The sequence below is a fragment of the Tachypleus tridentatus genome, chromosome 8 (assembly GCF_004210375.1).
Source record: "Tachypleus tridentatus isolate NWPU-2018 chromosome 8, ASM421037v1, whole genome shotgun sequence".
In the NCBI taxonomy this organism is placed as follows: domain Eukaryota; kingdom Metazoa; phylum Arthropoda; class Merostomata; order Xiphosura; family Limulidae; genus Tachypleus; species Tachypleus tridentatus.
In genome coordinates this window covers 119,563,031-119,575,260 of record NC_134832.1, presented here as the reverse complement: position 1 = coordinate 119,575,260, position 12,230 = coordinate 119,563,031, and the positions used below count along the sequence as shown (strand labels likewise).

The following is a 12,230-nucleotide window of genomic DNA, read 5'->3' as shown; positions in this document are numbered from 1 at the left end:
ATAAGCAACATTTGCAGTTTGCTTTCCATTTACCAACAAATAAAGATTTTGAATTGATCCCACCCTTAAACAACTTACATCCAATCAATCATGAGAAAAGCATGGTTGTTTGAGAAACTATCTAGCAACGTTCATAATTTGACCTCGATTCCCTTTAGAATATTCAATATGGTTTCAAGTATCAACCTGTTAAGAATGTTTAAGATTGACACAATGGGCTGGGAATAATTACCCAAAAGGCTTTACAAAACAGAAATAGGGTTAAGTTCAATTGTGACCATCACAGGACATTCCCTATAGTTCATAGTGTTCACATGCACTAAAGTCTCGGATGAACTGAAGTACAAATAAACATACATTTTGTCTTTATGTATATATAGATAAAATCCATGTACCAAAAGCTGAATAATCAATGTGCATTGATGGATAAGATTTATGTTGTATTATTGATAAGTTTTCTTAAAACATTTTTACATATAATATTTATATATATATAAATAATATCTAATAACATTTATCCATCAGTTTGATCTGCTCCTGTTTAAATTATTTATATTATCCTCGAATAAATATTTTCTAATTCACACCTATGATACTAAACAAAAATTGCAAGCATTACATGTCATTATAATTTATTCAACATTGCCATTCATGGCTTAAGTAAGCATGAATTAATAAATAAACTTACTTGAGAATTTCGACGTCTTTTTCTTCCTCCTTTTTCTGCCTTTGCATGACATTTTCAATAATTTTCCTCTCATCTTCCGTTAAATGGCTTAGATCCGGTAGGGGTGTAACCATTGGTGGGGCAGATTTCTCCGACATTGTAAACTAGTCTTACAGACAAACCCAGTTAATTCTCTACGATTGAGAATACTGAGTGAAAAAAATAAATATTTATACTTTATTTGTTTATAAAAACACATCTATTTTAAAAATCTGAAAATAATGCTAGGTTGCGTATAAATACGCAATGGCTGCCTAGACAGTAATAACAGAAATGGTTTCTCGCTTAAGCCTAACGGTAAGGTTTTAACGGTGCCAAAAGCAGAGCACAAATCGACTTCAAACGTTGTAACTGTAAGCATTTCAGAGGTCGTTTCACACAATCACAATTCTTAATAACTACAGTTACATTTAAGTTCTTTTGCATTTATCAGAATAGAGGAAATATAGTAGCGTTCCTATTTGTAAGCCGAACAGTAAATAACTGAAATGTCTAGCCCATTTTATTTTACCCTTATATCAAAGTAATTTCCCTAACAGTAGCCATTTGGAAGGTAGCAAACTTGAAAAGAGCTAACAGTGTCCGTATGAGCATCAGGAACAGAACGGCACGCATCGCCGTATACTGACAGTAGATGGCGCTTCATTCTACGAACACACGTAATTCACGCAGAGAGATCTGCCTATGAATAACTTATATGAGCCACGCAAGGGTGCCGTGACACTTACGTCAGCAAGCTGGCCAACCCTTATCCATCTTCTTGCTGACGCTTGCAATTGTGGAAATGAGCCTTCTCAATCTCAAGAAAAAAAATAACGTGAATGAATCTGATCCTCCCATAATCCCACGCGAAACATTTCTATATTAGACAAAGCTACGAAATATCAGCGCATTTTCTACCGCATTGACGTTCTGTTGTCGTCACAGTGACTTACTCTTAAACAGAATACAGAATTCTATTTTTCCTACAACTCAAAGCACTTTAGACACTTTACGCCTCTTGTTTTGATGCTTAAAGCCATTTATCAGACTTACATAAGAACAAATACTTCATTTAATATATTTAAGACTGAAGTCTCTATATTAAATAGTTAAGAAATTTATAGTGATCATTATAAGGGTTTAAATCCCCTGAATAACATGTTTCAGTGCAAAACGGAGCTATATTTGCCGTGAAAACAACAATCCAGATAATATTCGGAATGATACATATGCGAACGTAAGCTTACTAGACCACTCAAGAACAACATAGATTCTTAAACCATTTCTACATCGTTACATTATACAATTTACAATCAGTGAAATATTCATATTGTTGTAATTATATAGCTGTGAGTATGAGTGAAAGAGTAATTCAAAATATCGCCGCCTGAAAAGATTTGTGTATAATATATATGTATGCAAACTTATCTATACGCAACGTGATTTGTTTTACTGTAGAACTATATAAATTATTATCCATGAGAAAGCTGGAATAAGTTTAGAACTCGCGTTTTGATTTAACATTTTAATTGTTGTTAGATTAATACTTACAGAAAAGTTTTGCAGTTTTGTTCAGCATAAAGCATTCGTTAGCTTCGTAAAAAAATGCACATTTTTGTCGTCTTGGGACGAAAATACTGACTAACTGTTTTTGAAAAATATATACATACAAAATTGCGTATGTATTTAACTCATTTTCTTAAAACTACATTATAATCTACATATTTCGTTGTGGTTTAAGAGCAGTAACACTATCATGAACTTGTAACTGACGTTTGGGTGAAACTTAAGGCAGATATAGCAGAGCGTAGCCAAGTTTATGTTTATGTTACACGTAAGTTATTTAGCTCAATTTTTTGTTTCTTACGGTTTGATGAATTGGTCATAAATGGAAACCATTCAATAGATTGTAACACCTTTCGTCACTGACAAATATGATAAATATTGTTTCAATTTTTTAAAAGATTAAAAATGTTTGTATCAAAGTTTATTTGTATAATTTTGTCGCTTACAAAAGCTATAGTAAAATAATAATGGCTAAAACATGCATAAATAACACTGAACATTGTTTATATAGGCTAGTGTACTGATGTGTACAAAAATATGTGAATAATGTTTGACAAGAAATTTTGATTCTAGGAAAAAATGCTTAAATAACAAAAATTCCTAGTTATCCCTTTACTTATGTATTCGTATGTCTATCTAATTTTTAAGAAAAATAGCCTAATCTAAATCATTATTCTGTATGAAACTAAAATGTCATGAATTTCGAATAAGCGATACAGAGTTATATGACCTTCTTCTTCATCCAGTTTGTATGATTTTCTACGTGCAGTAAATCTATAGTAAATCTTTACAAATAATGAGACTCTGACATTTTCCGTAAATCTGACATTTAATATACTTATCTTGCTGAAGTTTTAACCTTTGTTTGTCTGTAGATGATTTGTCACAGGACTTGGCTCTGGAATATAGTATAATGAATTGATTAATACTCGTTTTCTGTGTTCACACAACTTTAAAATCTCAAGAGATTATATAAATACCGGTAAATATTTTCCACAAAAATAGAAAATCATTGTTTATTTGTTTGTTTGTTTGTTTTGAATTTCGACAAAGCTCGTGCCCAGAAAATCATATAATTATTTCTTCATCAGATACACCTTTCAAAATCACTTGGGTTGTGAGGCCCGTCATGGCCAAGCGTGTTAAGGCGCGCGACTCGTAATCTGAGGGTCACGGGTTCGCATCCCCGTTGCGCTAAACATGCTCGCCCTTTCATCCGTGGGGACGTTATAATGTGACTGTCAATCCCACTATTCGTTGGTAAAAGAGTAGCCCAAGAGTTGGCGGTGGGTGGTAATGACTAGCTGCCTTCCCTCTAGTCTTACACTGCTAAATTAGGGATGGCTAGCACAGATAGCCCTCGAGTAGCTTTGTGCGAAATTCAAAAACAAACAAACGCTTGGGTTGTAGCGTTTATATTTTTGTGTTAAAATATTTTTTTATCAAATATGTTTTCGTAACACCATTTATAATTATTTCACACTAAAACAGTTAGAAAACTGAAAGTTATTTTATTTTGAGAGTTTTGCAAAATTGGAAGCCTCTAGCGAACTGACTATTGTTTCCTCCATTTCAATAAAAACAAAATGAACTATCCGTTTTCTGAATCGTATCTATAACTAACTGGACTACCTGTCCCTTGAAAGGAAGTTCTGTAAAGTTCATTATTAATGAAGGTTATCTTAAGACATGATAAGTTGCTTCTCTTAAATGTAATTCTAGAAGGAAAAAACAACAACAGCGAAACTCCTATACAAACAACAAAACACGAAATGTGGAATCGCAAGTTTGCATGTATCTCTTCATGAACCCAGTTAACCTGCTTACGAAATTTAGTGAAGATCCATCAACAGGGGGCAAAGTATTGGTAAAAAAATGCCCATAAAAATCGCAAAACTGAAAATTCGTATTTACCCCTGCATGGACCTAATGAACCTCCATACCAATTTTGGTAAAGATCCATCCACACCCTGCGAAGTAGTTACGTGGACGTACAACAAACAGTGCTGTTATATTTATATAAATAAGTAGTTACATGGACATACAACAAACAGTGCTGTTATATTTATATAAATAAGTAGTTACATGGACATACAACAAACAGTACTGTTATATTTATATAGATAAGTAGTTACGTGGACATACAACAAACAGTACTGTTATATTTATATAGATAAGTAGTTACATGGACATGTAACAAACAGACTGTTATATTTATATAGGTAAGTAGTTACATGGACATATAAAAACAGTACTGTTATATTTATATAGATTTTTCGAACTCGAGGTTTTTAGTAATTGATTAGAAATGCAGTAAATTAAATTTAACCTGAAGTTCTTTAATTTTCTAGGAAGAAACAAGTTTGGCCCATGAGTTTACTTACGTAATGTATCGTATAATCAAATCAGTCTTAAATCGTATTAATTATTTTAAGAAAAGTTTGTAATATTTGTATTACAACTGATATTCAGGTTCAAAGCTGTTTTTCAAGCAGGTTTACTGGTGGAGAAAACTACGAAGTTAATACTAATTGTTAATATTTTTATAATTCATAAGAACTTTATTTATAGAGCTTCGTTTGGTTTCATTTGTTTTGAATTTCGCGCAAAGCTACACGAGGACACCCTTCGCTGGCCGTCCCAAATTAAACAGTGAAAGATTAGAGGAAAGGCAGCTAGTCATCACCACCCACCGCCAACTCTTGAACTACTTTTTTACAAACAAATAGTGAGATTTACTGTCACACTATAACATCCGAATGGCTGAAAAGGGGGAACATGTTTAGTGAAACGGGGATTCGAACACACGACCCGCAGATTGCGAGTCGAGCGCTTTATTACCTGACCATGATAAAACCTCGTTTAAATACCAATACTAAAACGTATATCTATACGGATACTAGGGTTTATACATATGCACTAAATTTTGAAATGACACATTGGACAACTCACCCGAAACCTAACTTCACAATATTACATTGGTGCCACATGGTGGCACAACGGTATGTCTGCGGACTGACAACGCTAGAAGGCTTAATAAGTTCTTCTCTAAATTTTTATGTTTCATTCTTGTAATACTTCTCTCAAGCTTAGTGCCCCTGTGGCAGATCGTTACGTCTGCAAACTACTTACAGAGCTAGAAACCGGTTTTCGATAACAGTGGTAGGCAGACCACAGATGACCCATTATGTAGCTTTGTGCTTAAATTCAAATACACAAATAAATACAATGAAAAATATGCACATTCACTAAACGTCACAATGATATATCGAAAAATATGCGCATGCATTAAATGTCACAAAACGTAATTTGAAAATTGTACTAGCATGCTCAATTTCACATTTCGGAGAAAGTACTACTTGACGTGAATTTCTGTACGTGATGGATCCTCCCAGAGAAGGCGAACTGTGCAAACCACACCTTCTCTGGGATCCAAACATCCATAAATGTGTTTGTCGATCAATGAAGGGGTGGAGGGAATCCTGAAGTCTGAATAGTTTCTGGAGCAACATATGACTGTGGTACTGTATTCCTACAGACGAATGGTCTTGGAATGCCCCCCGGTATTCTCCCCAGGTTCATTCTCCTTGTCCTTTTAGGTTAGGGTCAAGTGAGTACCAGTATTAGACCTTTTTAACTGGAGTTGCCAGTGTTATGTCTTGTTAGTGTTTGGGTGTGGTACCTACGAAGTCCTAGGATTGCTTCTCTCTCCCAGTTTAACAACATAGTGCGTCTCTTGCTGGACTCAATGATGGGTTGGGTCAGTAGGCACTGAATATTTTTCAGTTTCATATGGATTTTATCATCCAAAATAAAATAAAAATTATAATTGGTAAACAACCAAGGCTGAAAGAGTCTATGACCACCTGTTGACATCTCCCATTATTTTCTGTACTTCATTTTATACTCTGTCAGAAACAGATTGTAGGGTCTTGCCAGCTCTCCAAAGTAAGTTAAGAAACTAACATCTGAGGACCTGTTGGTCAAAGTATCACGACCTATTGTAATGTATTTATTTTGAAGTCAATATGTTTTGGTCTCTACCAGTCAAGGCATATAAACAGTTAGGCACATTCATATTTAGAAACAAATAATAATATCTGAGCTGGTTTGGATTGTGATTTAAACATTCACTACACCTCATTGTCTTGCTACTGTTAAGACAGGGAATCTTAACTGTATTGTGTCGCCAGACTATAACTCCTAACCATCTTTGATGTTTTAGCTGTCAGCAATTTAGACACTTCAAGACCTTTTGCTATTATTCTTTAACTTGTGTAGACAAAGATCATGATAGGAGGTAATGGCAGTTAACGACTCGTTATATCAACTGCTTAGTTTATCATTCACAATTGAGATCACGTCCTAAGTGGATTGGAAAGATGTGGATATAGAGATTTAAAACCTTAAATAACATATTTGATCCTAAGATTGTGAAGATTGTGACCTCTCTTCCAAGGCAGAGTTCTACTACTGCACTCAGTTCCATTGTAATGGTGGATGTGCAGTTAGAATTCTCCATTTCTCCTACAGAGTTAATGTTCTTCTGTCCTTCACAAATAAGTTGGTAAACAAATCCACATTTACTCCAATCTCTGTTCTCAATAATAAAAACTATAAACAACTACCTTCTTCACTTGCCCATAGGTGCAGGACCATTATATGGTCGCATCCTGTTAACTGGCATCATTTTAACTTTGTAAGGACCTGCCCTATCAATTCAAGTAGTATCCATTTAGTTCAATCAACCGCTAACAAATAAAAAACAAAGTGGAAATCTGGGTAAAAACTGTACTAATATAATGGAGCTAACCAGTCCTTATCTTTCTGTGTATATCCTCTTACAGGAGACATTCCTCAAAACTGCTAATTTTATCACCATTCAACGATTTCACTTGTACAAAAAAGGCAGTTTTTGTGATGTATGGGTTCATGGAATTATAGTGCTGCTGACCGGTTTGCATACACCCTTCATGGCTATTGTCATCTATATTTCCATTGGTTGTACCATCACAATTTATTCACTTATCACCAGGTGAAAATTTCAGTCATCTAGTCCTTGATAATCTTATTGGACAATTACCTTCTCCATTCTCCCTCTGAGGTAGTGATTATATTTATGGAAGAGGTCGATATGTGAGGCATATGCTCTCCACTCACAATATTTTACTCTTCCACCATATATTATCTACTTATTTTCATGCCCAAGTCAGTTCAGTTTTTTATTTCCATTTGTCCCTCTTCTCTTCTTTTTTTGTTTTTCTTTGAAGGTGAACAATGATTTCTAAATTAGTGATCATTTTCCAATAGTTCTGAAGGAAATAGACAACAGCCAATGACATCCAACGTAAACCGAAACTGAAGAGTGTTAAATGTCCCTCCTTCACTACTCTCTTGGAGTCAGATCCTGTTGTTGCTAAACTATCCTGTACTAATAGCTGCATAAAAAGATTAACTAAACCAGGCAGCTGTTTGTATGATTATTAAAAACTTCAACATGTTTACCACAGTATACTTATCCGACGGTCACAGAAGATTCAGAAATTAGTGTGGGTTATATTCTTCACATATCTCACTCTTCCCAACCATATACATGTTCTTTCAGCAAGTTCATGCCCATACTTGACAGCTTAGATATTTAAGCCAAAACGAATCTTGGATTAAGTTCTCTTCCAATATCTTTTACACCACTCTTTTAAAGGCGATTTGGAACAAGATTCGAGTCATATATCTGAGCCAGAACGAATCTTGGACTAAGTTACACTTTTAGTATTTCTTCCATCATCAGTTTCAAAAACAATTTTGGAACAAGGTTCGAAAGATTAATGTTGACTATACCTCCCATTCTTTGTCGATGCGGGAAGCTGGTGGCCAAGAGATGGCTGATTTACAGGATATTGATAACATCTTCTCTCTGGAAGTGCTTTTATCACCACTCCGGCACATTCACCCCCTTCATCTTCTGTCTTGGTTATCAAGTCACAGACTGAAATATCACCACTTTCTTTCAAGATTGATAATTTCTACAACTACTTTCAATCATTTACTCTGGTGGGACTTGAAATTGCTCTACATTGGCCTGGTACATGTGATGTATCAGATGACATTCACTATAAGATTTTTCACCATATCTCTTTATGCCTTTCTTTATTCTTTTCTTGTTACTTTTAACTGGATTTGGCTGGAGGAAAGCTATCCAGTTATGTAGCATGAGGCTATTATAATCCATTTTTCTAAGCCTGAAAAGAGTCCCAAGTTTTCCTGTATTTATAGACCTATTGCTTTAACTAGCTATTTTTCAAAGTTGTAAATATGATAATCAATACCCGTCTGATTTGGTTCCTTGAATCAAACAGCTTCCTTTTAACCATCCTGCGTGGTTTTCGTAGACAGCAATACACCATGGACCATCTAATTTGCGTTGGAATATTAATCAGAGAAACATTCTTCAACATGGAATATCTTGTTTTGATCTTCGCTTTTTATCTGAGTGGTCCTCATCATGTTAAATCACTTTCTTATTGTCTAAAACTGCTTGTGTGAATTTTAGCTGTCAGTGAGTAGTGGCTACAACAAAGTTCTTGGGACTTCGCTTTGACCATAAACTGACTTTTTTCCATACATTAAGCAACTTAGAAATGTATAAGAGTAGTTAATATACTTTATATCCAATCTTTCATTACTTTGGAAGTTGAAAGATATCCTATAGCGAAGATTTGTTGTGTCCTCAGTCAGTTTGACAATGGATCTCTGGTCTGTGGACTAGCCAGAAACTCTGCTTTAAAGATTAAGGGTCCTGAAAATTAACAAGTGTTTTTCATACTTCTCCAGTTCTTAGCTCTTAAACAGATTTCTACGAACTTCCACTTTGTCTGAGATGTTTCCGATTTTACTTTTCATTGTTTTGCAGTACGCTGTGAAGCTCCATTCCTTACTTCACCATCCATTATGATATTGTCCTGCCTTGGAGATTATATTTTATTAATAAAAGACGGTCTGCTATTACTACCTTTAGCATTTATCTCCAGGCGCTGTTGACTGACATGAGTTTGACATTTGATAATACTGCATATTTCGATTATTACCATCCGCACAAGTGACATTACTTAGAGTTCTCGAAAGAATAAACCTGATTCTTCCAATTGGAAATACCGACTTCTCTTTTACGTACACCTTATGCCAAGCATAGTCAGGTGGTTAGAACATTCGACTCGCAATCTGAGGGTCGTAGGTTCGAATCACCGTCACACCAAACATGCTCGCCCATTCAGCCGAGGGGCTTTATAATGTTACGGTCAATCTCACTATTGCAGTGGGTGGTGATGACTAACAGCCTTCCTTCTAGTCTTACACTGCTAACATAGGGACGGCTAGCGCAGACAGCCCTCGTGTAGCTTTGCGCGAAATTCAAGAAACAAACAAATAAACGAACGAACACCTTTTCCCCTTGTTTTAACGGAGGGTTGGAAATCAGGTGAGTCTGTGGGCTCTGTCATGGTTTGCTGTGGCTCTGTGTTGCTTACAGAATCCACTTTACAGATTCTATTTTCATTGCTAAGTTATAAGTCATTTTTCTTGCTTTAAATTACTTCAAGGATAAGCAATACTCCAGCTGTGCAATTTATGACAACTTACGTAGCTTTATATTAGTTCTCACGCAGAAAATACTGGTTCATTTTTTGTTGTCATCCACCTGTTTTCAATTTTGTTTGTTTTTTATTCCTAGTTACGTTAGTATTTGGAAAAACGAGTTTGCTGACATCGCAAAATAGTTAGAGCGCTCGACATATAATATTAGGATCATTGGATGGGCTCAAATCCCCGTCACACCAAATATGCTTGACCTTCTAGCCGTGGGGGGTTATAGCATTATAATGTCACGATCTATCTCACTATTCGTTTGTAAAAGAGTAGCCCAAAAGTTGGTGGTACGTGGTGATGACTATCTCCTTTCCTTCTAGTCTTACACTTCTAAATTAGGGACGGCTAGTGCAGATAACCCTCGCGTAGGGTTGCGCGAATTTAAAAACAAACAAACAAACTGTCGAGAACATAACCCTTCCTGTCCTTTATGTGGACTTCAGACCTATCCTCAAGGCACGGTTTTGCGCCCGTTGGCGATCAGTTTGGAGAGAGCAACTTCATAAGAAGCTTTTCCAGACAAACCCAATTATTGTTGTTTAACTTTTAGTTCCATACATGTCATAGAGAGGAATCTGTCTTGTCTGTGATTTACTTTGGTCACAGTTTCATAATTTTTCAGTTTATTTTACAATGTTTCGCCTTTTTGAGATTCAAATCACAACTACCCATGTTTTGGTTTCGTGCAGTCAATACAACTGGCATTAGTAACATCATTTTAGACATATCTCGAGGTTTGCCTTTAATGTTACACGGTGGCATTAGCGATGGTGGCACTATCCAGGTTGCAAGTGTTTTTAACTTTTTTGTATTCTATAGGTCTTTTTTAATTCTGTTTAATTTTTAGCCTTGTTTTAAAAACACACAAAACGTATTTTAAGCACGATTTTTTTCTTACTTCTAAATTTTACCTTGTTTTTACTGCTTTTGATTACACAAAGGGAATGTGTGGCGCAGACAGCCCTAGTGCTTTGTGAGATAAAGCCCCAACAACCAACCAGTGGGAAAAATAACACGATGTAACACAAATCTTGTTCCTGGATAGTACGTGTTATTTCTTAATTGCTTATGTTGTAAAAGTACAGAAAATGGCCTTTATTCCATTCGAACTTTGCTTTTGTGACCTGGATAATGATATTTAGAAATTAACCTATTTTCTATGTAAAAACGGGCAAATTCGCACATTTTCATTTACATAAGATCTGAATAAAACAACATATGAATCAAGATTTACATGTATTTATTCTAAAGTTATACAAAAATGAGCAAAAATGTTAAGAAGTGAGTAGTTTTTCGAGATATGCGACTGTAATGCAAATCACTTTCACGTATCAGCCCCAAATATAGTTTCCCATCATGTTTTTGTTATACTCTCCTTAGTAGCGGCGTTCAAAGTCCAGTATATCTTAGTGGAAGCGCTCGTCTTGCTCCTCTGAGAATGCTCCCATGTTCTCCTTGAACTTATCAAGATGAGCGTCAAGGATATGGACTTTCAGGGACATCTGCAGCCCATTTTGCTGTAGTTCTTCACCAGAGCCTCAAACAGTTCCACATAATTTTCGGCCTCGTGATTGCCCAAGAAGCCCCAAGCCACTGCGACAAAGCTGGCCCAAGCGTTTTTTTCTTCCTACTGAGCTTCTTGGGGAATTCTATGCACTCCAGAATCTTTATTTGTGGCCCAACGAAGACACCAGCTTTGACCTTTGCCTCAGACAGCTTAAGGAGGAGTCTCAAAGGTGCTTGAAGACTGCAGATTCCTTATCAAGAACTGTGACAAATTGTTTCATAAGACTTAATTTTATGTGTAGTGGTGAGAACAACACCTTCTGGAGGTCCACTAGTGGCTCACACTTGATATTGTGCCTCCCCACCGAGACCTCGGTCCGTTGTGGCCAGTTCTTCCTGTTGTAGTGTGCTGCGGTGTCCCTGCTGTCCCAAAAACAAAGATAACAGGGAAACTTGGTAAAGCCTCCTTGGAAACCCATCAGGAATGCCGCCATTTTGAAGTCTCCTCTAACCTCCCAGCCATACTCATCATACTTCAAGGCTTCTAGCAAGGCCTTGACGCTGTTGTATTCCTCTTTTACAGAATATTTTTTTTGCTCTTGTGTTGAAAAATTGGCCACATACATAGCAGAATGCGTCTGGAGAATACTTTGAGCTTCTTGATACCATCTCTGATAAACTCAGATAGGTCTATGTGTTCACTTAGGCACCTAGAACTAAACTGAAGTGGTGATTGGTGACCCCGTATATATATATTACTGTGGAAGTTCTAGAAAAAATCTTGTAAATTCTACAATATTCTAGAAAG

At 35.9% G+C, this 12,230-nt stretch overlaps 1 protein-coding gene across 4 annotated transcripts in view; it reads right to left on the bottom strand.

The window, feature by feature from the left end:
- Positions 1-1,323, bottom strand: part of LOC143223343 (regulating synaptic membrane exocytosis protein 2-like) — a 109,972-nt gene extending 108,649 nt beyond the window's left edge. For all 4 annotated transcript variants that reach the window (XM_076451217.1, XM_076451215.1, XM_076451216.1 and 1 more), the window contains exon 1: positions 689-1,323. In XM_076451217.1, the coding sequence (XP_076307332.1) occupies positions 689-825 (137 nt within the window). In that variant the 5' untranslated portion in view covers positions 826-1,323. The remainder of the gene's footprint in view (positions 1-688) is intronic.
- Between the last annotated feature and the right edge of the window lie 10,907 nt (positions 1,324-12,230).